General features: G+C 44.3%; 1 protein-coding gene across 1 annotated transcript; it reads left to right on the forward strand.

Moving 5' to 3' along the window:
- Nucleotides 1-19,019: 19,019 nt before the first annotated feature.
- LOC124683340 lies at nt 19,020-19,834 on the forward strand. Its single transcript, XM_047217879.1, has one exon. It carries the CDS (start codon nt 19,127-19,129, stop codon nt 19,610-19,612), a length of 486 nt encoding a protein of 161 aa, XP_047073835.1. The 5' UTR covers nt 19,020-19,126; the 3' UTR covers nt 19,613-19,834.
- The last annotated feature ends 3,669 nt before the right edge of the window (nt 19,835-23,503 follow it).

The following is a 23,503-nucleotide window of genomic DNA, read 5'->3' on the forward strand; positions in this document are numbered from 1 at the left end:
GTTATCTACATGTTTTATGCACACTTTATGTCATATTCGTGCATTTTCTGGAACTAACCTATTAACAAGATGCCGAAGTGCCGATTGCTGTTTTCTCGCTGTTTTTGGTTTCGTAAATCCTAGTAAGGAAATATTCTCGGAATTGGACGAAATCAAAGCCCGAGGGCCTATTTTCTCACGAAGCTTCCGGAAGTCCGAAGGAGAGACGAAGAGGGGCCACGGAGGGGCCACACCATAGGGCGGCGCGGCCCCCCTTGGCCGCGCCGGCCCGTGGTGTGGGGCCCCGTGCCGCCTCTTGACCTGCCCTTCCACCTATAAAAAGTCTCCGTGACGAAACCCCCGGCACCGAGAGCCACGATACGGAAAACCTTCCGGAGACGCCGCCGCCGATCCCATCTCGGGGGATCCAGGAGATCGCCTCCGGCACCCCTGCCGGAGAGGGGAATCATCTCCCGGAGGACTCTACGCCGCCATGGTCGCCTCCGGTGTGATGTGTGAGTAGTCTACCCCCGGACTATGGGTCCATAGCAGTAGCTAGATGGTTGTCTTCTCCCCATTGTGCTATCATTGTCGGATCTTGTGAGCTGCCTAACATGATCAAGATCATCTATCCGTAATTCTATATGTTGCGTTTGTTGGGATCCGATGAATAGAGAATACTTGTTATGTTGATTATCAAAGTTATGCTATGTGTTGTTTATGATCTTGCATGCTCTCCGTTACTAGTAGATGCTCTGGCCAAGTAGATGCTTGTAACTCCAAGAGGGAGTACTTATGCTCGATAGTGGGTTCATGCCTGCATTAACACCGGGACAGAGTGACAAAAAGTTCTAAGGTTGTGTTGTGCTGTTGCCACTAGGGATAAAACATTAGTGCTATGTTCAAGGATGTAGTCACTAGTTACATTACGCACCATACTTAATGCAATTGTCTGTTGTTAGCAACTTAATACTGGAAGGGGTTCGGATGATAACCTGAAGGTGGACTTTTTAGGCATAGATGCAGTTGGATGGCGGTCTATGTACTTTGTCGTAATGCCCAATTAAATCTCACTATACTCATCATGATATGTATGTGCATTGTCATGCTCTCTTTATTTGTCAATTGCCCAACTCTAATTTGTTCACCCAACATGCTGTTCGTCTTATGGGAGAGACACCTCTAGTGAACTGTGGACCCCGGTCCAATTCTCTTTACTGAAATACAATCTACTCGCAATACTTGTTCTACTGTTTTCTGCAAACAATCATCTTCCACACAATACGGTTAACTCTTTGTTACAGCAAGCCGGTGAGATTGACAACCTCATCTGTTTCGTTGGGGCAAAGTACTTTGCTTGTGTTGTGCAGGTTCCACGTTGGCGCCGGAATCCCCGGTGTTGCGCCGCACTACATCCCGCCGCCATCAACCTTCAACGTGCTTCTTGGCTCCTCCTGGTTCGATAAACCTTGGTTTCTTTCCGAGGGAAAACTTGCTGCTGTGCGCATCATACCTTCCTCTTGGGGTTGCCCAACGAACGTGTGAAATACACGCCATCAAGCTCTTTTTCTCGGCGCCGTTGCCGGGGAGATCAAGACACGCTGCAAGGGGAGTCTCCACTTCTCAATCTCTTTACTTTGTTTTTGTCTTGCTTAGTTTTATTTACTACTTTGTTTGCTGCACTAAATCAAAATACAAAAAAAAATTAGTTGCTAGTTTTACTTTATTTGCTATCTTGTTTACTATATCAAAAACACAAAAAAATTAGTTACTTGTTTTACTTTACTTAATATCATGCATGTTTTTATTACACTAGTTTGGTATAATGGACAAGAATGAGCTTCTATTTCTATTTCCTGATTTAAAACATGGATTGTTTGATGCGAAAATTAAAAAACCTATGGAATCTTATTTGCATGATGGTAGTAATATTAGTATGAACGCTTTGAACACCATTGTTGATAATAATATAGAAAGTTCTAAGCTTGGGGAAGCTGGTTTGCATGATATTTTTAGTCCCCCAAGCATTGAGGAGAAAATTTACTTTGATGATATTTTGCCTCCTATTTATGATGATGATAGTAGTCTTTTGTTACCACCTGTTATAGAGGAGAAATTTGATTATGATTACGATATGCCTCCTATATATGATAGCTACTTTGTTGAATTTGCTCCCACTACAACTAATAAAATTGATTATGCTTATGTGGAGAGTAATGATACTTTTATGCATGTGAATAAGAATGCTTTATGTGATACTTATATTGTTGAGTTTGCTCATGACACTACTGAAAGTTATTATGAGAGAGGAAAGTATGGTTGCAAAAAATTTCATGTTACTAAAACACCTCTCTATGTGCTGAAATTTTTGAAGCTACACTTGTTTTATCTTCCTATGCTTGTTACTTTGCTCTTCATGAACTTGTTTATTTACAAGATTCCTTTTCATAGGAAGCATGTTAGGCTTAAATGTGTTTTGAATTTGCCTCTTGATGCTCTCTTTTGCTTCAACCACTATTTCTTGGGAGTGCATCATTAAAACTGCTGAGCCCATCTTAATGGCTATAAAGAAAGAACTTCTTGGGAGATAACCCATGTGTTATTTTACCTACAGTACTTTGTTTTTTATTTTGTGTCTTGGAAGTTGTTTACTACTGTAGCAACCTCTCCTTATCTTAGTTTTGTGTTTTGTTGTGCCAAGTTAAGCCGTTGATAGAAAAGTAAGTACTAGATTTGGATTACTGCACAGTTCCAGATTTCTTTGCTGTCACGAATCTGGGTCCACCTCCCTGTAGGTAACTCAGAAAATTAAGCCAATTTACGTGCATGATCCACAGATATGTACGCAACTTTCATTCAATTTGAGCATTTTCATTTGAGCAAGTCTGGTGCCATTTTAAAATTCGTCAATACGAACTGTTCTGTTTTGACAGATTCTGCCTTTTATTTCGCATTGCCTCTTTCGCTATGTTGGATGAATTTCTTTGATCCACTAATGTCCAGTAGCATTATGCAATGTCCAGAAGTGTTAAGAATGATTGTGTCACCTCTGAATATGTTAATTTATATTGTGCACTAACCCTCTAATGAGTTGTTTCGAGTTTGGTGTGGAGGAAGTTTTCAAGGATCAAGAGAGGAGTATGATGCAACATGATCAAGGAGAGTGAAAGCTCTAAGCTTGGGGATGCCCCGGTGGTTCACCCCTGCATATATCAAGAAGACTCAAGCGTCTAAGCTTGGGGATGCCCAAGGCATCCCCTTCTTCATCGACAACATTATCAGGTTCCTCCCCTGAAACTATATTTTTATTCCATCACATCTTATGTGCTTTTTCTTGGAGCGTCGGTTTGTTTTTGTTTTTGTTTTGTTTGAATAAAATGGATCCTAGCATTCACTTTATGGGAGAGAGACACGCTCCGCTGTAGCATATGGACAAGTATGTCCTTGGTTTCTACTCATAGTATTCATGGCCAAGTTTCTCCTTCGTTAAATTGTTATATGGTTGGAATTGGAAAATGATACATGTAGTAATTGCCATAAATGTTTTGGGTAATGTGATACTTGGCAATTGTTGTGCTCATGTTTAAGCTCTTGCATCATATGCTTTGCACCCATTAATGAAGAAATACATAGAGCATGCTAAAATTTGGTTTGCATATTTGGTTTCTCTAAGGTCTAGATAATTTCTAGTATTGAGTTTGAACAACAAGGAAGACGGTGTAGAGTCTTATAATGTTTTCAATATGTCTTTTATGTGAGTTTTGCTGCACCGGTTCATCCTTGTGTTTGTTTCAAATAAGCCTTGCTAGCCTAATCCTTGTATCGAGAGGGAATACTTCTCATGCATCCAAAATACTTGAGCCAACCACTATGCCATTTGTGTCCACCATACCTACCTACTACATGGTATTTTTCCGCCATTCCAAAGTAAATTGCTTGAGTGCTACCTTTAAAATTCCATCATTCACCTTTGCAATATATAGCTCATGGGACAAATAGCTTAAAAACTATTGTGGTATTGAATATGTAATTATGCACTTTATCTCTTATTAAGTTGCTTGCTGTGCGATAACCATGTTCACTCGGGGACGCCATCAACTTTTCGTTGTTGAATTTCATGTGAGTTGCTATGCATGTTCGTCGTGTCTGAAGTAAGGGCGATCTACACTGAGTTGAATGGTTTGAGCATGCATATTGTGAGAGAAGAACATTGGGCCGCTAACTAAAGCCATGATCCATGGTGGAAGTTTCAGTTTTGGACAAACATCCTCAAATCTCTAATGAGAAAAGAATTAATTGTTGTTGAATGCTTAAAGCATTAAAAGAGGAGTCCATTATCTCGTTGTCTATGTTGTCCCGGTATGGATGTCTAAGTTGAGAATAATCAAAAGCGAGAAATCCAAATGCGAGCTTTCTCCTTAGACCTTTGTACAGGCGGCATAGAGGTACCCCTTTGTGATACTTGGTTAAAGCATATGTATTGCGGTGATAATCCAGGTAGTCCAAGCTAATTAGGACAAGGTGCGGGCACTATTGGTACACTATGCATGAGGCTTGCAACTTATAAGATATAATTTACATGATGCATATGCTTTATTACTACCGTTGACAAAATTGTTTCATGTTTTCAAAATCAAAGCTCTAGCACAAATATAGCAATCGATGCCTTTTCCTCTATGGAGGACCATTCTTTTACTTTCAATGTTGAGTCAGTTCACCTATTTCTCTCCACCTCAAGAAGCAAACACTTGTGTGAATTGTGCATTGATTCCTACATACTTGCTTATTGCACTTATTATATTACTCTATGTTGACAATATCCATGAGATATACATGTTACAAGTTGAAAGCAACCGCTGAAACTTAATCTTCTTTTGTGTTGCTTCAATGCCTTTACTTTGAATTATTGCTTTATGAGTTAACTCTTATGCAAGACTTATTGATGCTTGTCTTGAAGTGCTATTCATGAAAAGTCTTTGCTATATGATTCACTTGTTTACTCATGTCATATACATTGTTTTGATCGCTGCATTCACTACATATGCTTTACAAATAGTATGATCAAGATTATGATGGCATGTCACTCCAGTAAATTATCCGTGTTATCGTTTTACCTCGCTCGGGACGAGCGGAACTAAGCTTGGGGATGCTGATACGTCTCCGACGTATCGATAATTTCTTATGTTCCATGCCACATTATTGATGTTATCTACATGTTTTATGCACACTTTATGTCATATTCGTGCATTTTCTGGAACTAACCTATTAACAAGATGCCGAAGTGCCAGTTGCTGTTTTCTGCTGTTTTTGGTTTCAGAAATCCTAGTAAGGAAATATTCTCGGAATTGGACGAAATCAAAGCCCAGGGGCCTATTTTCTCACGAAGCTTCCAGAAGTCCGAAGGAGAGACGAAGAGGGGCCACGGAGGGGCCACGCCATAGGGCGGCGCGGCCCCCCTTGGCCGCGCCGGCCTGTGGTGTGGGGCCCCCGTGCCGCCTCTTGACCTGCCCTTCCGCCTATAAAAAGTCTCCGTGACGAAACCCCCAGTACCGAGAGCCACGATACGGAAAACCTTCCAGAGACGCCGCCGCCGCTGATCCCATCTCGGGGGATCCAGGAGATCTCCTCCGGCACCCTGCCGGAGAGGGGAATCATCTCCCGGAGGACTCTACGCCGCCATGGTCGCCTCCGGTGTGATGTGTGAGTAGTCTACCCCTGGACTATGGGTCCATAGCAGTAGCTAGATGGTTGTCTTCTCCCCATTGTGCTATCATTGTCGGATCTTGTGAGCTGCCTAACATGATCAAGATCATCTATCTCGTAATTCTATATGTTGCGTTTGTTGGGATCCGATGAATAGAGAATACTTGTTATGTTGATTATCAAAGTTATGCTATGTGTTGTTTATGATCTTGCATGCTCTCCGTTACTAGTAGATGCTCTGGCCAAGTAGATGCTTGTAACTCCAAGAGGGAGTACTTATGCTCGATAGTGGGTTCATGCCTGCATTAACACCTGGGACAGTGACAGAAAGTTCTAAGGTTGTGTTGTGCTGTTGCCACTAGGGATAAAACATTAGTGCTATGTTCAAGGATGTAGTCACTAGTTACATTACGCACCATACTTAATGCAATTGTCTGTTGTTAGCAACTTAATACTGGAAGGGGTTCGGATGATAACCTCGAAGGTGGACTTTTTAGGCATAGATGCGGTTGGATGGCGGTCTATGTACTTTGTCGTAATGCCCAATTAAATCTCACTATACTCATCATGATATGTATGTGCATTGTCATGCTCTCTTTATTTGTCAATTGCCCAACTGTAATTTGTTCACCCAACATGCTTGTTCGTCTTATGGGAGAGACACCTCTAGTGAACTGTGGATCCCGGTCCAATTCTCTTTACTCGAAATACAATCTACTGCAATACTTGTTCTACTCGTTTTCTGCAAACAATCATCTTCCACACAATACGGTTAACTCTTTGTTACAAGCAAGCCGGTGAGATTGACAACCTCACTTGTTTCGTTGGGGCAAAGTACTTTGCTTGTGTTGTGCAGGTTCCACGTTGGCGCCGGAATCCCCGGTGTTGCGCCGCACTACATCCCGCCGCCATCAACCTTCAACGTGCTTCTTGGCTCCTCCTGGTTCGATAAACCTTGGTTTCTTTCTGAGGGAAAACTTGCTGCTGTGCGCATCATACCTTCCTCTTGGGGTTGCCCAACGAACGTGTGAAATACACGCCATCAAGCACTACCTAAAATTTTGCACACTTGAATACTTCTCTAATTTACTCCTCCTCTTTGTTCATAGATGGAATACAAATGGGAGTGCTATCAGCTTGGTCACGGAGGAGAACTGAGGTTCGAAAAGGATTTGAAACAACTGGTGGAATATCTAGGCCACCCTTATCCTGAATTCTTCGGAATACCCCTCAAGGCTCAGTTAGGAGAACCACCTCGGTGGGACGTTTCTACTGATCTAAGAAGAAGGCATGATGCCCCGGTATGGGAAACCATCTGGTTTTCTGTAACGGGAAACACTTGGAAGGAAGGACTAGTCAGAGCTATGCAAGAAGCAATTTCCCGTCTGTGTGGACAAAATGAGGACAAGATCAAGAACACTCGCTTCATCTACTACCCAAGACATGACTCCATGGGAAGACCGATGACCATGCCCCCACCCCCGGAGATGAACCCCTATGTAGCACCTCAGGACTTCAGGCAGTACAAAACCCGCAGAGATTTGGACAACGCCCTCGCCTCTCGCCAAGCACCTCACCCGTGAAGAAGAAGAATCCACCCGGAAGAGTAGTATCACCCCAGCACTTAAGTAGGTGTGAGTTGTATCAGGATCCCCTTGTATCGTAGAGCGATGAATGGTTCTTCAAACCAACGGTGTGTTAGCCTTGTAATATGTGATGCTTGGTATGAATGAAAAAGTGTTGTTGGTTTTTACCCCCGCAACACTACTCAAGTTTTCAATTTTATGAATTTTTTTAAACTTTAACAAAACAAACCATAGAAATTTCCCTCTTATCTTATCTACATCAATGTTTAGATGGCCCCACCAACCCGCAACGCCACCCAAGATGCCATGATGCAACTGCTACAGACGATGATGGCAGACTGAGAAGTCGAGAGAGCTGAACGCCAAGCCAACATTACCGCACTGCAACAGATAGCTCAGAACAATCAAGGCCACGGAAACCACGATCACCCTGGATCGAAGCTGAAGAACTTTCAGCACACCAACCCTCCAATGTTCAACAAGACTGAAGAGCCCCTTGATGCTGATGACTGGCTCCAGACCATGGAGAACAACCTCGAAGTTGCGGGAGTTGAAGCCGCAGAAAAAGCATCGTTTGCCACCCACTATCCGTCGGGACCTGCCGCGAGCCTCGGTGGACAAGTGCCCGCGCAATGAATGCGGGACAGATGATGACCTGGGAAGACTTCAAGCTGAAGTTTAGCAAGTACCATGTGCCCCAAGGACTGATCAAAAAGATGAGAGACGAGTTCCATGAACTCAAGCAAGGAAGGATGTCCGTGGTGGAATACCGCGACAGGTTTCTCACTCTGTCAAGGTACGCCCCGGATGAGACCGACACCAATGAGAAGAGAAAGGAAAGATTTCTGAACGGACTGCACGATGAGATGCAGACTGTGTTAGTGAACATTCCGTTCGCTGACTTAGAAGCCCTCGTGGACTCAGCCATACAGATGGAAGGAAAACTGCATCAGGCCAATGAGAACCGCAAGCGCAGAATGATGAACCAGAATGGACCTCACCATACCCAGAAGTACCGCAATAACTCTTCTGGAGGATTCACCCCAAGATACAACAAGCCCCCTGCTCAGAATTATCGCCCCAACCACAACAACAACAACAACGGAGGACCCCCGAAGCCCGGAGGTAACAACAGCCACAACGACAACAACCACCCCAACAACAGCAACAACAATGGAAACAACAACAACACCAATACTGCCCCAAGGACTGGAAGCAATGCTACACCCGTCATCCCCAAAGACAAGTCCACCATCAACTGCTACGAATGTGGAGTTGTGGGTCACTTCTCCAATGAGTGCCCCAAGAAGCTTGCCAGGATTGCCGCCAATACCGCAGCCCCTGCTCAGCAACAGCGCCGCTTTGCCGGAAGAAGGAACCAGAACAACAACAACGGCCGTCTCTACCACATGACTGCCACTGAAGCTCAGAAAGCACCCCAGACCATGCCAAGTATGTCTTCCTGTTAATCAAAATACTCAATCTCTCTTAGGAACCTAACTTTTCTTAAAATCTCGGGACGAGATTTGTTTAAGGGGGAAGGGTTTGTAACATCCCAAAAATTTCAAAATAAAACAAATGAACTTCCCTAGTTCCAAATTTTGGAACCAACAAAAACTTTTATTAATTAAGTAGGATACATAGTGATCTTGCTTAATTCTGGTGCTATTGCTATGATTGCTTGTTATTAGAAATTGAAGTGATCTAAAACCCTAAACCTCACCCCTCTTTTCACCATCCTAGTTCAGTTAAAATAAAAGGAAAATAAATAAGAAAAAGGCATATGTGCCTATGGCTATATTTATAAAACTTAACCCTAAGCTTTTCTACTTTGCTTAGAGGTTTGGAAAACCTTCATACACCTTACCTAAGGCTTATCAAACCAAATCCAAGTGGTTTCCAAAGAAAATAAAAAGAAACTAAAAATGCCATAGAGGCATATGAGAGTAAAATAGCAAATATGTGAATTTAAGAATCTTGACCCTAATACATATTGTGAATGGTGGGATCACTCCTATATACCATTTCAACACTCAACAACACCATTTGGGTCAAGCCAAGTCAAATTAAAATTCAAATGCAACATATGCATAGAGGCATATGTGACACATAGCCATAATACCCAATTTTTGAACTATGACTGTAAACCTTGACCAAATGGTGTGCAACCATTTCTAAACTTCATATAACACTAAATTGACCCTAACCCATGCCCAAGTAAAGCAAGATCAACACTTTACAAAAATAATGAAAAGTGACACATCACCTCTTATGTGTTATGGACAATTTTGCAAATCTTTGAACAAGACCATTTGAATTGGTTTCAATGGTCTTAAAATGTTTCTAAACTAATAAGAATCACATTTGAGTCAATAAAAGTCAAATCAATTGGAGGGAAATCAATTAGGGAGAAAATCCCCATTTCTCTCACATACACTAAGGGCAATTTTACAAATCTTCATATGAGGCCACCATTGCTTGCCCTATGGATTCTAAAACTCATATATAACAAAAACAAACACAAATGCATAAAAGAAACCAGATTCAAATCAAGGGAAATTTCAAATTTGACATACATATGATAATGGTCATATGACCCATTTATAAAATCTTCCCTACTTTACACCCCTGCATTTGACTCTTCTTCAACCAAACTTGGTCAACTATGACCATGTCATCCAAGACCAAGTCAAGGTCAACAACTTCCATGTTGACCATCTCTGCTGAAGTTGACCAGGTTGACCAGAATAAGATGGACAAGTGAGGACTTTGAAATAAAGAGAAGATGATCCACTTTTTGAAATCTCACAAAACTTCACCAAAATGGACACCACCACCACCATTCTTTCTCTTTAATTATATAAGTGAGCTCCACCAAAAAGAATTACAAAATTCGACAAAAATGTTCTTGCGGCCATTTTGTCGAGCACCTTGCAGGCATGATTCTGGAATTGCAATACTTGCTATTACACACTGGATTTTGGCCTAAACCACTTTAAACTTGTGATGATCACACTCCCCTGCATCCCCTGCATCAGTGCATGTCCTTGCTGGTGCTGAATAAAGTGGGGAGACAGCAAAATTTTGGCCATGCCGTGCACATGACACACACACAAGCCCTGATCCTCTCTGGCCCTCCTCTCTCTCGATCATCATGTCCTGGAGCACGCCTTGTACTCGTTGATCATCACCCTGCCCGAGCTAGAACTCGCGCGACGCCCACATTGGCCAAACCGGACGCGCCCATGCACGTCCGATACGTGCCGGTGAGCACGCTCACCGTGCGCTCGGACACGCCGGAGCGGCGAGCCGGGTCGTCGCCTCAGTCCTCCCCTACCTCCCTATTTCTGCATCACGCATCCTCACCACTCCAGCTACACGCTAGACATGCCCACTCGCCTGCGGAGGACCAGTCGACGTCGCCATGATCAAAACCTTCCACCGCCGTACCGCAAGGACACCTCCGTCGCTAGCACGCCACAGACCCTCATTTAGCACGCCATCACGCGCGCTAGCTCCGTCTAGCCGTCGCCTACACAGCGCGCCCCCTAGCTTGCCCCTTCACCCCTCCAAACGCCGGCGCCATGGACGACCTTCCACGGGCACCCGCAGCACCTCAACCCCCTATAAAAGGAGAGCTCCCGCGCTCAAATCTTTCACACCAACAAGTTGCTCTCATCCCTCTGATCCTCCTCAACACCTTTCCCTCCTCAATTAGCCAGCCTCTCGCCGGAATTTGACCGGAACCCACCGCCACAGTAGCTCCTCGCCGTCGTCCAATTAGACCACCTCAAGCCCCACCGACGGTACCAGTCGCTCCCTCGTCCTCGACAACGACGCCCAGCACCCAGCAGAGCACCGCGGGAACCTCCGTCACGCCGCCGACCCCCTACCTCGCCGGCGCAGCGAGCTCCCCTCCCCCGTCGACAACGACGACTCTCAGCCGTGCGATCTGCATCTGATCCAGCGGCTCGCATTCACAGGTACCGTTTCGGGTTAAAGAGAGACTGACACGCAGGCCCCACCATGTCAGTTGGCCCGCTGCGTGGGAAGCGCTAGTTGGGCCAGCCCAGTTTCTTCCCCCTCGTTTCGGCCCATCTGTGTTCCCGCCAAGCCCACTAAATTCAAAAATCGAATTTCTGTTAAATCCAATTTCCCTGCTGATGCTGAATTCAAATTTGAATAGTTCAAATTCTACAAACCCAATTTTAGAAAATAAAAATGTTCTGGAAAGCTTATGTTTTGCTCTAACTAACCCCACTGGATTCAACCCCATACCTTGTGTAGTTTTTGAATAGCAAAAATAACAAAACAGATACTTTTCAGTATTCAAATAAATCTTAAAAATCAACCATTTTGAATTTTGAAGTGAATCCAATTGCAAAAATTCACATTTAACAAACTCTAATTTATTATGTAAAAATATGATATATGTTCTGTACATGATCATGGGCTAGAATCAAAATATTGGCTATGTAGTCAATACTAGCCCATTTAAACTATTTCAAATTTTAGGAATTTAAACCAATGAGGTGTAGCACCTCATTTAAAGCATTCTCAAAAGTGATATGAAGTAATGTGTTGACCTTCAAATACTTAGGCTCATACTTGCTCACGTGTAGATTTTTTAAATCTAAATAGTATTTACTTTTGCCATAGTTATTTAAATCACATGAGATGATGAATCTCATTTAAATCATTTTTCTCAAATACTAAGTGTGAAGTGTTGACCTTGGTCAACATGGGATCATCCCTGGTTATTTGAGAATATTGAATCACCTCAATAATAGTTTTTACTAAATTAGTTACAACTATGTGTTAAATCATATGAGAGGTATTCCTCCCATTTAAATCTTGTTCTCAAGAAATTCAACATGAGGTAGTGACCATGGTCTACATACTCTCATATTGAGTTATTTGGTGGCATTAAATCACTACCATGTTAGTATTAAATTGCATGAGGTATGGAACCTCATTTAAATCACTTTTCTCAAATGATAAGTATGAAGAGGTTGACTTTGGTCAATCTAGGTCATATATTATTCATAAGAGAAATTAAATCTTAAGAAGATTCAATGAGAGGAAATTATTTCTCCAAACCAAAGAGAAACCCTAATTTCAATTTTCAATGAGAGGAAATTATTTTCCTAATGTTAAATAAAGAAACCCTAGCATAATTTGAGAATAAATGTTAAGTAGTGATGCTAAGATTCATTGTGTGAGCCATTAAGGCAAATTAAGACTACTTAAGTGTTGTTTGGTGATTGTATCCTCGTATTCGTTTATAGACGCTAGTACCGGAGACTATCAAGAGGAAGAGGACTTCTACCAAGAGGAAGAGCAAGAAAACTTTGATCACATCACCAATCAAGGCAAGCTAACACTCTTGCAAGGTTCCCTTGTGCAAAGCTCTACAAGAGCAAGGCACCATTACATTTTACTTTATGAACCTATCCCAAGTTTTTACTTTACAAGCTTTACTTGATTTTATTTATCAAAGTTACTTTTTGATTTATGATTCACTTGGTTGAATTATAGAGTAGTACAAGAGAATCACACTTAGCCTAGCAAGCTCCAAGATACTTAGCACCCCTCATGACTAGTTGCTAGTGCTCAATATTAAAAGTGACTACTCTAGTTGGGAACTTGTGAATTGAAAGGACTTTGAAAACCTTGGAATGATGAGTCATTCTATTGAGAGATTTTGAAGGTGAATATGACTGGTGAATGACTTGGTGAATTTTACTAAAACACTGATGGTTGGGTTCGGATGCGATACCATTCCAATTTTACAAGTACCCCCACAATACCCGAATCCGGGTAAGGCTTAGCCGGAAACTTATGTATTTTAGTATGGGTTCCCTCCGAACAAGCGTCATAGGGGTTATGCTTGAGGCTGCCTCCGTACTTGGTGAAGTGATGTGAAATGACGTGAAATGAGGTGAATGTCCGGCCCAAGCCCCGTGCGGTTCCGGGTCGATTGCGGTTTTCACCGGGAGGCCAAGCTCATGGGGAGAGGTGCCTATACTAGAGTATGTAAATGAAAGGTTAGGATTGGTAGTTCGCGTATCGCGTACGATAAATCGGGGCCGATTACCCCGACGAACTATTGCAATTGTTGTGGCACAAGTGTACAACCTCTGCAGAGTTAAACCTATTCGAATAGCCGCGTCCGCGGTTATGGACGATTGGAAAGGCCATACTGTTCCGTCATCGAACTTTTCTAAAAATATGAATGGTGACTTGTGATTTGAATTGAAAGGTGACTTTAACTTTGAATCACAACTGAGTTGTGGGAATGACACGAATGTTCCCACTTGAGTTAGTTAAGCAAATGAAGAGGCTTTGATTATTAAAGTGTTTATGAAATAAAACTGGCTTTATGCAAATGAAACTAGAGCTTAGAACCCCCTTACTATAATTGATAGTATTTACATTAGTATTAGTTTGCGAGTACTTTAAAGTACTCATGGCTGTGTCCCTGGCTATTCAAATGGCGAGACTATGAAGACGAGTACCAGAACCCGGAAGAAGGACAGCAGGACGTCTACGACAACTAGGATCCCTCCTGACGTAAACAGTTGCCTGTGAAATAGACGGACTACTACTACGCTACTTTCGCTTCCGCTATGTGTTATGTAATGAATAAATAGAACCTCTATTATTGTAATGAGACTGGATCATGTGATCCTTTATTTGTAAGACGATTATGGTATGTAATGAAAGATGTGTTGTGATATCAATCTATTATGTCTCGCAAAAACAATATTCCTGGGATTGCGAGGAATGGCATAATAGGCATCTGGACTTAAAAATCCGGGTGTTGACAGCCAAGTACTACACGATGCACACACTGTCACCATTACACCGTGCAGGAGGAATAAACTACTTTAATAACATCACTAGAGTAGCACATAGAATAGTAGTGATACAAAACTCATATGAATCTCAATCATGTAGGGCAGCTCATGAGATCATTGTATTGAAGTACATAGGAGAGAGATTAACCACATAGCTACCGGTACAGCCCTTAGCCTCGATGGAGAACTACTCCCTCCTCATGGGAGACATCAGCGTTGATGAAGATGGCGGTGGAGATGGCAGCGGTGTCGATGGAGAAGCCTTCCGGGGGCACTTCCCCGTCCCGGCGGCGTGCCGGAACAGAGAGTTCTGTCCCCCAGATCTTGGCTTCGCGATGGCGGCGGCTCTGGAAGGTTTCTCGTACCGTGGTTTTTCCGTATCGATGTTTTAGGTCAGGGGCCTTTATATAGGCGAAGAGGCGGCGTCAGAAGGTCAACGAGGCGACGACACAACAGGGGGCGCGGGCCCCCCCTTGGCCGCGCCAGGGTAGTGTCTGGTGGGCCTGTGGCCCCCCTCTGGCCTCTCTCGGGTGTTCTGGAAGCTTCGCGTGATCCTAAGATGCTGGGCGTTGATTTCGTCCGATTCCGAGAATATTTCCTTACTAGGATTTCTGAAACCAAAAACAGCAGAAAACAGCAACTGGCCCTTCGGCATCTCGTCAATAGGTTAGTTCCGGAAAACGCATAAATATGACATAAAGTATGCATAAAACATGTAGATATCATCAATAATGTGGCATGGAACATAAGAAATTATCGATACGTCGGAGACGTATCAAACATCCTTTAACGAAAAAAGACCAGCAAAAGTAATGGTTAGATTGTCCTTAAGTGTGCACGTTACAGGAGCAAAAGCAGCAAAAACGAGGTTGCGGTTATTTGAGTAAGGCGAAGCATTTATGTTTGCTTCATCAACGACTGTAGATGGGTCAAGATAGATGATAGGCCTCAGACTGTATAATATTGGGACTGGGCCAATGCTAGGACGCATAACTAATGACCTATATTTGAAATCTGAGGAATATAAACAATTGAGATGATGTGGCTTTAGGAGATTTCAATTTGCTAACATTAAATGCATCGTAGTGGGATGAACTTTATACTTATTATAGATTTATGTAATGTTGTATTAATCAATAAAATTTTGTGGTGTGATGTGTTAGAATATGTGTATGTGTAGGACTTAGAGATAGACTAGGATTCTACCTTCTTGTATTCCAAGTCTACCTCTCTAATTTTACCTCTATATATACCCCATGAGAATCATGGAAACACAAAAAAAAATAGGGTTTTATAATTTCTATAAGATTGGTCATATGGTTGTACTGGTTAGAGCATGCAATTCTGCATGGTGTCAAAGCTACAAGGTCTTGGGTATATAAGTCCAAGCCAACCCGATATTTTCAAATAAACATATGCGGCCTCCCTAAAAAATGCAATGATACACATCTAAGGCCCGTGATAAATCTAAAAAAAAGATCCACCGACCTAGACGGGAGGGAAGATGTTGAATATAATTGTTAAGTCTCTTTCATAATTGGTCTTATGGTTGAACTAACTAGAGCATGAAATTTCACATGATGATGCATTCGTCACACAAGCTAGCACCTTATTATCTTACGAAAGAAACACTAAAAGTTGTAAGTGGACATTAGATAATAGATGTGCATAAGTAAGCTGGGGATAAGCCATCACGTCCATATCTATAACGGTAATTTATGATAATAGCAAATCCTACGCTATAAATTCACTCCTCATCATTGGCATTTCAGCTCACGAAACCAACCGTTTTCCTTTGCCAGAGGTCAACAATTGCTCACAAGAAGGTGCACCTCAAGTATATCGCCAACGACAAGAATCGTCATGACACCATAAAGAAGTGCACCTAGGGAACGACGAAGAAGGCGTGCGAGGCGGCCAACATGTTGGAAGCTAAGATATGCATTATCATCTACCCTAAAGGGTAGTTAGTGTTGTAACTGTTCTTCTCCCATGACGAGGCCTGCCTCGTTGTGGCGTGGTAAAAACTACAGAACTCTCTCTCCCTCTGGGTAGATGATAATGCAGATCTTGGCATCACACATAATGTACACCATGCCCGCCTTTTTCATCAAGCCATGGATACACTTCTTTAAGGTGTTGTGCCAAGTCTTAACCTTGGGGCTATACTGGAGGGCCACCTTCTTGCAAGCCATTCCTAGACTTGGGCAAAGGAAAGTTGTTGAGTTTTGTGAGGTGCCAAGGGAGGAGGGGTAAATTTATAGTGGAGGATAAGCTACGGCCAAAGATTACCGCTAAAGATATGGACGGTATTATTTAGGACCAGCCTTAGCTGTCCGTATCTAATCTTTGGCGTCCATTTACCACTTTTAGCTTTTCTTTCATATAGGATTAGGAGGTGCTACCGAGCGTGATCAATGCATCATTACACCACATATTTTCATTATTTAATAATAAATAAATAAATAAAGTTCCATATATCCGGGTCGTGGACTGTACCACACTGCTTGATTGAATTGTGGATCGATCCTAGTATTTGGTAACACATACACAAAATGTGAAAATAAATAATTCAGTCTCATACACTTCAAGTTTGTTGTTGGTTTCCACCCAAAGATATAGACAAAAAGTTCCATTCCGTAGGTGGCACATAGCCTAGTTAACCGAACTACTATATAATCAGTTACATCCTCCATTTCAAAATAATTGAATTTAAGCTTTTTCATAAGGAAAACTTCTCAGAGTTTGACTAAAATTTCAGGAAAATGTACTTTGACTTAGGTCAAAATTAGAACATTTATTATTTTGAAATAGAAGGAGTACATGGTTGTTGTATTTAGTTTGGAAATTGGTAAAAAAAAGTTCTAGTCACGAGGGAAGTACTCGAGGATCGATCTACGAGTTACTTTTATGTATCAAAAATATATGGCCCATAATTGGAAAAGTTTATGTAGTTGGAGATGTGTTTCACAAGCCTCTCAAGTTCATTAGAAAGAAAAAAATAACAAAGTATGGGGGTAATAGCAAAAAACACTTCATTTTTCATGATTCTTTTGTATATTGAAGGGGAATGATATGCTGTAATCCTGGGCAAAACTGCCGTGTTTAGGCCGTGTCGTGTCTAGTAAGAAAGTGTTGCTTTTCTTTTTTGTGATTGAGTGCTGGAATGAATGAACTGAGAATGTAACTATAATACTTCTATGTAAGTAAAAGCCCTCCCATAAGCATGTTCCGTCAGTTTAAATATAAGGTAGTTTTGAAGGGAAAAAAAAGTGAACCACTTGCAAAACCAAACATGTACACCTTAGGGGTGCTAGTTTGCATACACCTGAAACGTCGCCTCTCTGTGGAGAGGAGGAAGGAAGGCCGAGGTGGTCTAGATCTGGTCTCGTGCTGCCGCACTTCAGATCTAATTTGGTGCCACCTCTCTCCGGATTCGGTCCCTGGATCTAGATCCGGTCCCGTGGATCTAGATCCGGTCTCGCAGCACCTCTCTCCAGATCCAGTCCCCTGGATCCAGATCCGGCCACGCGCCGCCTCGCTCCAGATCTGGTCTTGCGCCCCCTAGCCGCACCGCCACACCCTAGATCTGGTCTCGCTCCTTCTAGCAACATCGCCCTCCTAGAAGCTCCTCCTCCACCGGTCCGCCACCACCCTAACTTCCCCTTGAAGGTTCGCAGCCACGAGCCCACTCCTAAGTGCATGGCTCGACGCCACCTCACTGTAGGGTTGCCAACGCCTTCTTCGCCATGGCTAGTCGCGGGGTCGCCGACGAGGGTGGTGGATGATAGCGGTGGTAGGCAAAGGGAGATGCAAGGTCCAACCGGCTCATGAGATCGATTTCGTTTTGTGGAAAGAATGAGAGATGGAGAAATAAGGAAGAGGGGGCGGAAGAAGAGGTAATAAGGCAAGCGGCCCTTGTGTGGGCCCGCTCAGGTAACCGCGTGTCGCACGTGGAAATGGTCACCCGGTGAGGAGTCGATTCGATTCACCGTATCCCCTCACCATTAACAACCAATCCTCCTCAATATAATTTGTTTGCCCGTTTCAAATTCGCTGCAGGATGCAATCTTCCGGCATGACCTTGGATCAACTACAAAACTGTTGGGAATTTATATGGTCTATAAACATGTAGTACATCGACAATCGTCTCTAAAACAAAACATGATCGGCAAAAGAAGGAGCGTACTGATGGCGAGAGTACCTATTCCTTCACGCTCCACCTGTTTAGAGCATCTCCACTCGTCCCCCCGACGAGGCCCCCGAGCGACGTTTTTTCCATCCGGACGGCGAAATTCGGCCCAGTCGCGCCCCGGTTCCTCGTTTTCGTCCGGATTTGGCCCTTCATCCATCCGGCGAGCCCACGCCATCCTCGGCCCCCCGGGGCGCGCTCGGGGACTCCGGACGAGTGAAAAGCGGGGAAGGGCCCGATCTGTCGGTGACTCGACGCACTCTTTCTTTGTTATGACTGGATCCAACAATGACATCAACGCCGACGCCAACTAGTCTGTCTTAATTTGTTTGAAAAATTGTGAAATTGTGTGCTTCATTTGTTTCAGCACTTGTTAAACATTGTACTGATTATCGCCGAATTTGTTTCAGCAATTTTCGTACTTTTGGTCGCCGAACTTGTTAAATTTTATGTTAAATTTGTTTGAAATATGTCAAATGGTCGAGATTGGGGGTTTCCTGCCGGGGGGGCGGCTGGAACTTCGGCGCTCCCCACGCCAAATCTTCCTCCAATCCGGACGAAAATTTCGCCGGATTTGGACGTGGGGAGCGCCAACGAGTGGATGCTCTTACAGTTGATGTGTCAATACGGGAACTGGAATCAATCCCATTCCGAGTCTCTCCATCCAACTGTCCCAACTGATCCAACGCACATAAAAGCCCTCCTGATGAGAGAAGTCTTCATAAGCTAAAAAGCGAGACCAGAGACAGACCAGAGCGGCGAGAGAGAACTGAAAAAGCAAGAAACCCCAAGCAAGACATCCGGCGATGGCGTCGCAGGCGATCGAGGAGCACCGCGCGGGCGCGGACGTGCACACCGCGGACTGCGAGGCCAGGGCCCGCGAGTTCCTGGTCGAGCTCGGCCTCCCCGACGGGCTGCTCCCGCTCCCTTCCCTGGTGGAGGTCGGGTACAACCGCGCCACCGGGTTCGTGTGGCTCCGGCAGAGCCAGTCCGGCGGCCTCACCCACACCTTCGACGCCATCGGCAAGCAGGTGTGGTACGACGCCGAGGTGACGGCGTTCGTGGAGCCCGGCCGGATGCACGGCATGACCGGGGTCAAGAGCAAGGAGATGTTCATCTGGGTCACCCTCTGCGAGATCGTCATCAGCCCCTCCGGCACCAAGATCGTCTTCCGCACCCCCGCCGGGCTCGGCCGCGCCTTCCCCGTCGCCGCCTTCCAGCTCAACCCGCCCGCGCCGGCGGGCGAGGACGCCAAGGCCGCCGACGAGGGCGCCGCCGCTGCCGCCAACTGACCGATCTGCTAGTCAGCGAGCAAGTCAAGGTGTGCTTTAGTAACGGTAAGCAGTTGATTTCGTTGCGAGATCTGGTGGCGATCGCGGTGTCGCTGTGCCAACCTGTTAGTCCATTGCTCTGCTCTAGCATCTGTGATGTCGATGGATGGTCCCGAAATAATCATTGTAATCATTGTGCTCTTGTATGGTTTGAGATCTGAATTGTTGCTGTGTGCTGTTCTTGATTCAGTTTGATGCATTTGCTGTCGCTTCTGGCAGATCTGAATTTGCTAGCTGTTGATGTGTGAGACGTGTAATGTTATGCCATCTTAAGGTGCGATCTCCGGGTAGAAATCTACTGTAGAATTAGTCACTGTGCAGCAGTCCAGTGTCCAGTTTGAGATCCAATTTCAGGGGAAGGAGTAGATTATTTTGCAACCGATGAGAAAAGGGTGAAAAAACCATGTATAACGGTCGGTTGAAGTCTGCAACAGTAAACAACAGTACTCCCAAGGTTTTCAAACCTCGTACCCTGAGGAGTAAATTACACAAATCTACCACAATTGGGGCAGTGGTAACGGGTCAATACCACTCTTGGAATTTTTTGCTAAAAACTACAACTTCTATGACATAGCGTTACAAATCGAGCAAATAGTGGTCTAACGACATTTTAACAGCAATTCTAACTACTGGGTCCATTTGTAAGGCTGAGCTGGGAGCTTATCTGTACCACAATCTGAGATTGACGTGGGGCCCACCTGTCAAGCCCATCTTTTTTCCCAATCCCCTACTCTTCTTCCTCCTCCGGCCAAATTTCGGCAGGGATGGCGGCTGCTGGGCAGCGCGGCCCGCGCGGCGTTGCTGCCCAACGTCCGGCGTGCGCCCGCGCCGGCGACCCGCGCGCGCCACCACAGCCAGCACCGCTGACCGAAACTGTGTCAGCGCCGCTGACCGAAACCGTTCCAGCGCCGCATCCCGGCGCTTCTTCCTCCCGCAGCAGCGTCCGCCGCGGAGGGTGTGGGGGCGGCGAAGCTGGCGCCCTCGTCCAGCTCCACATCAGACCAGGCCAGGGACGGCCGCGGGAGCACCTCCGGCCAAGATCCCAGCACCGGCCAAGGACGACCGCGGGCACATGCGAGGTCGGGGACGGGGAGGACGCGGACGCGCGCGACATGTCCTCCAGGTCGAAGGTGGGTTTGGGAGAGCTCCGGTGGAGTAGGCCGAACGGGCGCGCCGGTGGAGTAGGCACCCAGCTCCACCATGAGCGTCGGCGGCGCGGGGATCTGTCTGTAGGGCGAGGTGCACGCGGCCGCGGCGCCGGCCAAAGATGGACCCAGAGACGCTCGACCCCATGGTCCTTCCGAAGAAGCTGGCGCCCTCCTCCATGGTCTTTCCTCCGCCACGGCCAAGATCCAAGCGCTAGCCAGGGACAGCCGCGGGCGCCGGCGAGGTTGGGGACGGGGAGGACGTGGGCGCCGGCGAGCTCGGGGACGGGGAGGACTTGGGCGCCGGCGAGCTCGGGTACGGGGAGGACGTGGGCACTTGCGAGCTCGGGGACGGGGTGGACGTGGGTGCCGGCGAGATCGGGGACGGGGTGGACGTGGGTGCCAGGCTGCCAACGAGCTTGGGCGGTGCGGCAAAGAGATGGGGGAAGGGAACGGAAATGCTCGGGTCAACGCCAGGGAAAAAGGGAAGAGAAAAAAATAGAGGAAGAAAAAAAATTGGGGAAAGATGTGGGGCTGACAGTTGGGCTCCACGTCTAGCTCATCTTCTCCTCCTTCTGTATCGCCAACTCAGCACCGACAGATGGGGCTCACCGTCAGGATTGCTGCTAAAATGTGCTTAGACAAGAATTAGCTCGATTTGTAACGTTGTTTCACAGAAGTTGTAGTTTTTAGCAAAAAATTCCAAGAATGGTATTGACCCATTACCACTACCCCAATTGTGGTAGTTTTGTGTAGTTTAGTCTACCCTGAGTGGCTGACACTGGGAAGCCAGCCCACCCCCTCGCCGACGGCAGTGTGCAGTGACAGGGGTCAACCAAAGGTGGCGGACGGTTCAGATGTAAAATTGGTGGTGTATATAGCTTTCAAAGGCAGCTCTGAATTTCAATCTGGAACTTGTTCTCAATTGAAAGGATACTTCTGAGCATTGATAAAGCTTGTTTTTTATACTAGCGAGGTAGGCGACAACTTTGTGAAAATATAGCAAAACTTTTGTAGGGCGATCAGTCAATCTATAGGGCGAAACAAGAAGTCAGGTTCAGCCTGGGTATGTTTTTTTTTATTACCGAAATACAGGTCCTAGCAGTTCAATTCAAACTGCTAGAGCTGTTTTTATTTTTACCAAAATACAGGTCCTAGCAGTTCAATTTAAACTACTAAAGCTGCTTATATTTAGGAACAGGGTAGTATATTTCAAACAAAAATTATCGGTAGTCCAACAATCCACTTTTTTGTTCCATAGATCAGCATAGGAATGTGCAAAGGCCTAAACGGTGCACATAGAAAGAATCACACATGTACACTAACGCGGAGGTTTGCCTGGGCTAGCTGAGATATACCTACAGATTTTCTCATTCTAATAAGTTTGGTAATTTTTGTTTGGAGAACTACAAATGTAGCTTTGGCTATATTTAGGCCATTTTTAGTTGAAAATTATATTTTAAAGTTCCAAAAGTATCTAGAAATTATTCTAGATGCCGATAACGATGTATTCTACTAACTGAAAAATGTCAACTCAAAACAGTTTGCATTTTGGGCCACACAAAAATGAAAAAATCTGACAATATTTGAAGGTTTAAACGTCTGCGTTGGGTTCACTACTTCGAATTTTCACTTGTACTTTTGCACCGCTTAGAATACAAGGTAATAAGTTAAAATTTTACACGTTTCTATAACACTTAAGGTTTTTTAAAAACTTGGAAATGCCATACATTTAACTTAAAGCAAGCTACATGTACCTCGATGGCTCGATCTATGCAAAAGGACCTACTATATTATGTTTTGTTCTTTTTGGAAACCCATGTGAGGTGCGGCATCTTCCATATCATAGAGACTAGCAGAATGCCCGTGCATTGCTACGGTTTGTCATGTTTCTTCCATAACATGCATAAATATATTAGATAGATACCCATGCCTTATTATGGAATTATTAACTATATTGAAATGTGACAAAGGATCATAGATCTCCTGGACAAAAAAAATTCTCGATGAAAATTTGTGTTGGTGAAATGTTCATATAGACATGATGAACTGTTACATTTGTATCACTAAAAACAAATAATATGAATAATATCTCTCATGTCCGAGTCATTATATGGTTTATCTTTTCTCAAAAGCTTCAACTGTGGTTGTGCTGAAATCTGGGTACATCAGAAGTGACAATAGGAAGGAACATATATTAACATTTCTAAACGAGCACATTAAAAATTATCAATAAACACCAAATTTTCCAAACACACTTTTTGTGCACGAACTAAAACTAAAAAAGTGTAACACACATATAATTAGGGGAAAACATGTGTTTTGTTAGCGTGTATCTTGGACAGATTCAGGGGTCATCAACACAAAATCATCAATCTTTTGGTGTTCAGAAAACGCCACAACATTGTTTTGTACCGGTGGATTATAATAAGGTGATATGGTATGCCAACATCACTAAGCATCTATTGAACACCCACCAATCAAGAACCATGAACATTTTAAAGATACTCTAATGCTCATACCAACCACTGAGTAAGGGATGCACATTCACTAATTCAAGCTAGCTGAAGCCTGAAGGTAAAAAAGACAAGAGATAGAAGTATGCATTTTCATTCAAAATATAAACAATGCATCTATAGAATAAATTATCCCCAAAACACTGATCATCAAAGCATGGCTACCCTAGAAGTCATCCATCATCCCTGCG

Source organism: Lolium rigidum, chromosome 1, assembly GCF_022539505.1.
Source record: "Lolium rigidum isolate FL_2022 chromosome 1, APGP_CSIRO_Lrig_0.1, whole genome shotgun sequence".
Classification (NCBI taxonomy): domain Eukaryota; kingdom Viridiplantae; phylum Streptophyta; class Magnoliopsida; order Poales; family Poaceae; genus Lolium; species Lolium rigidum.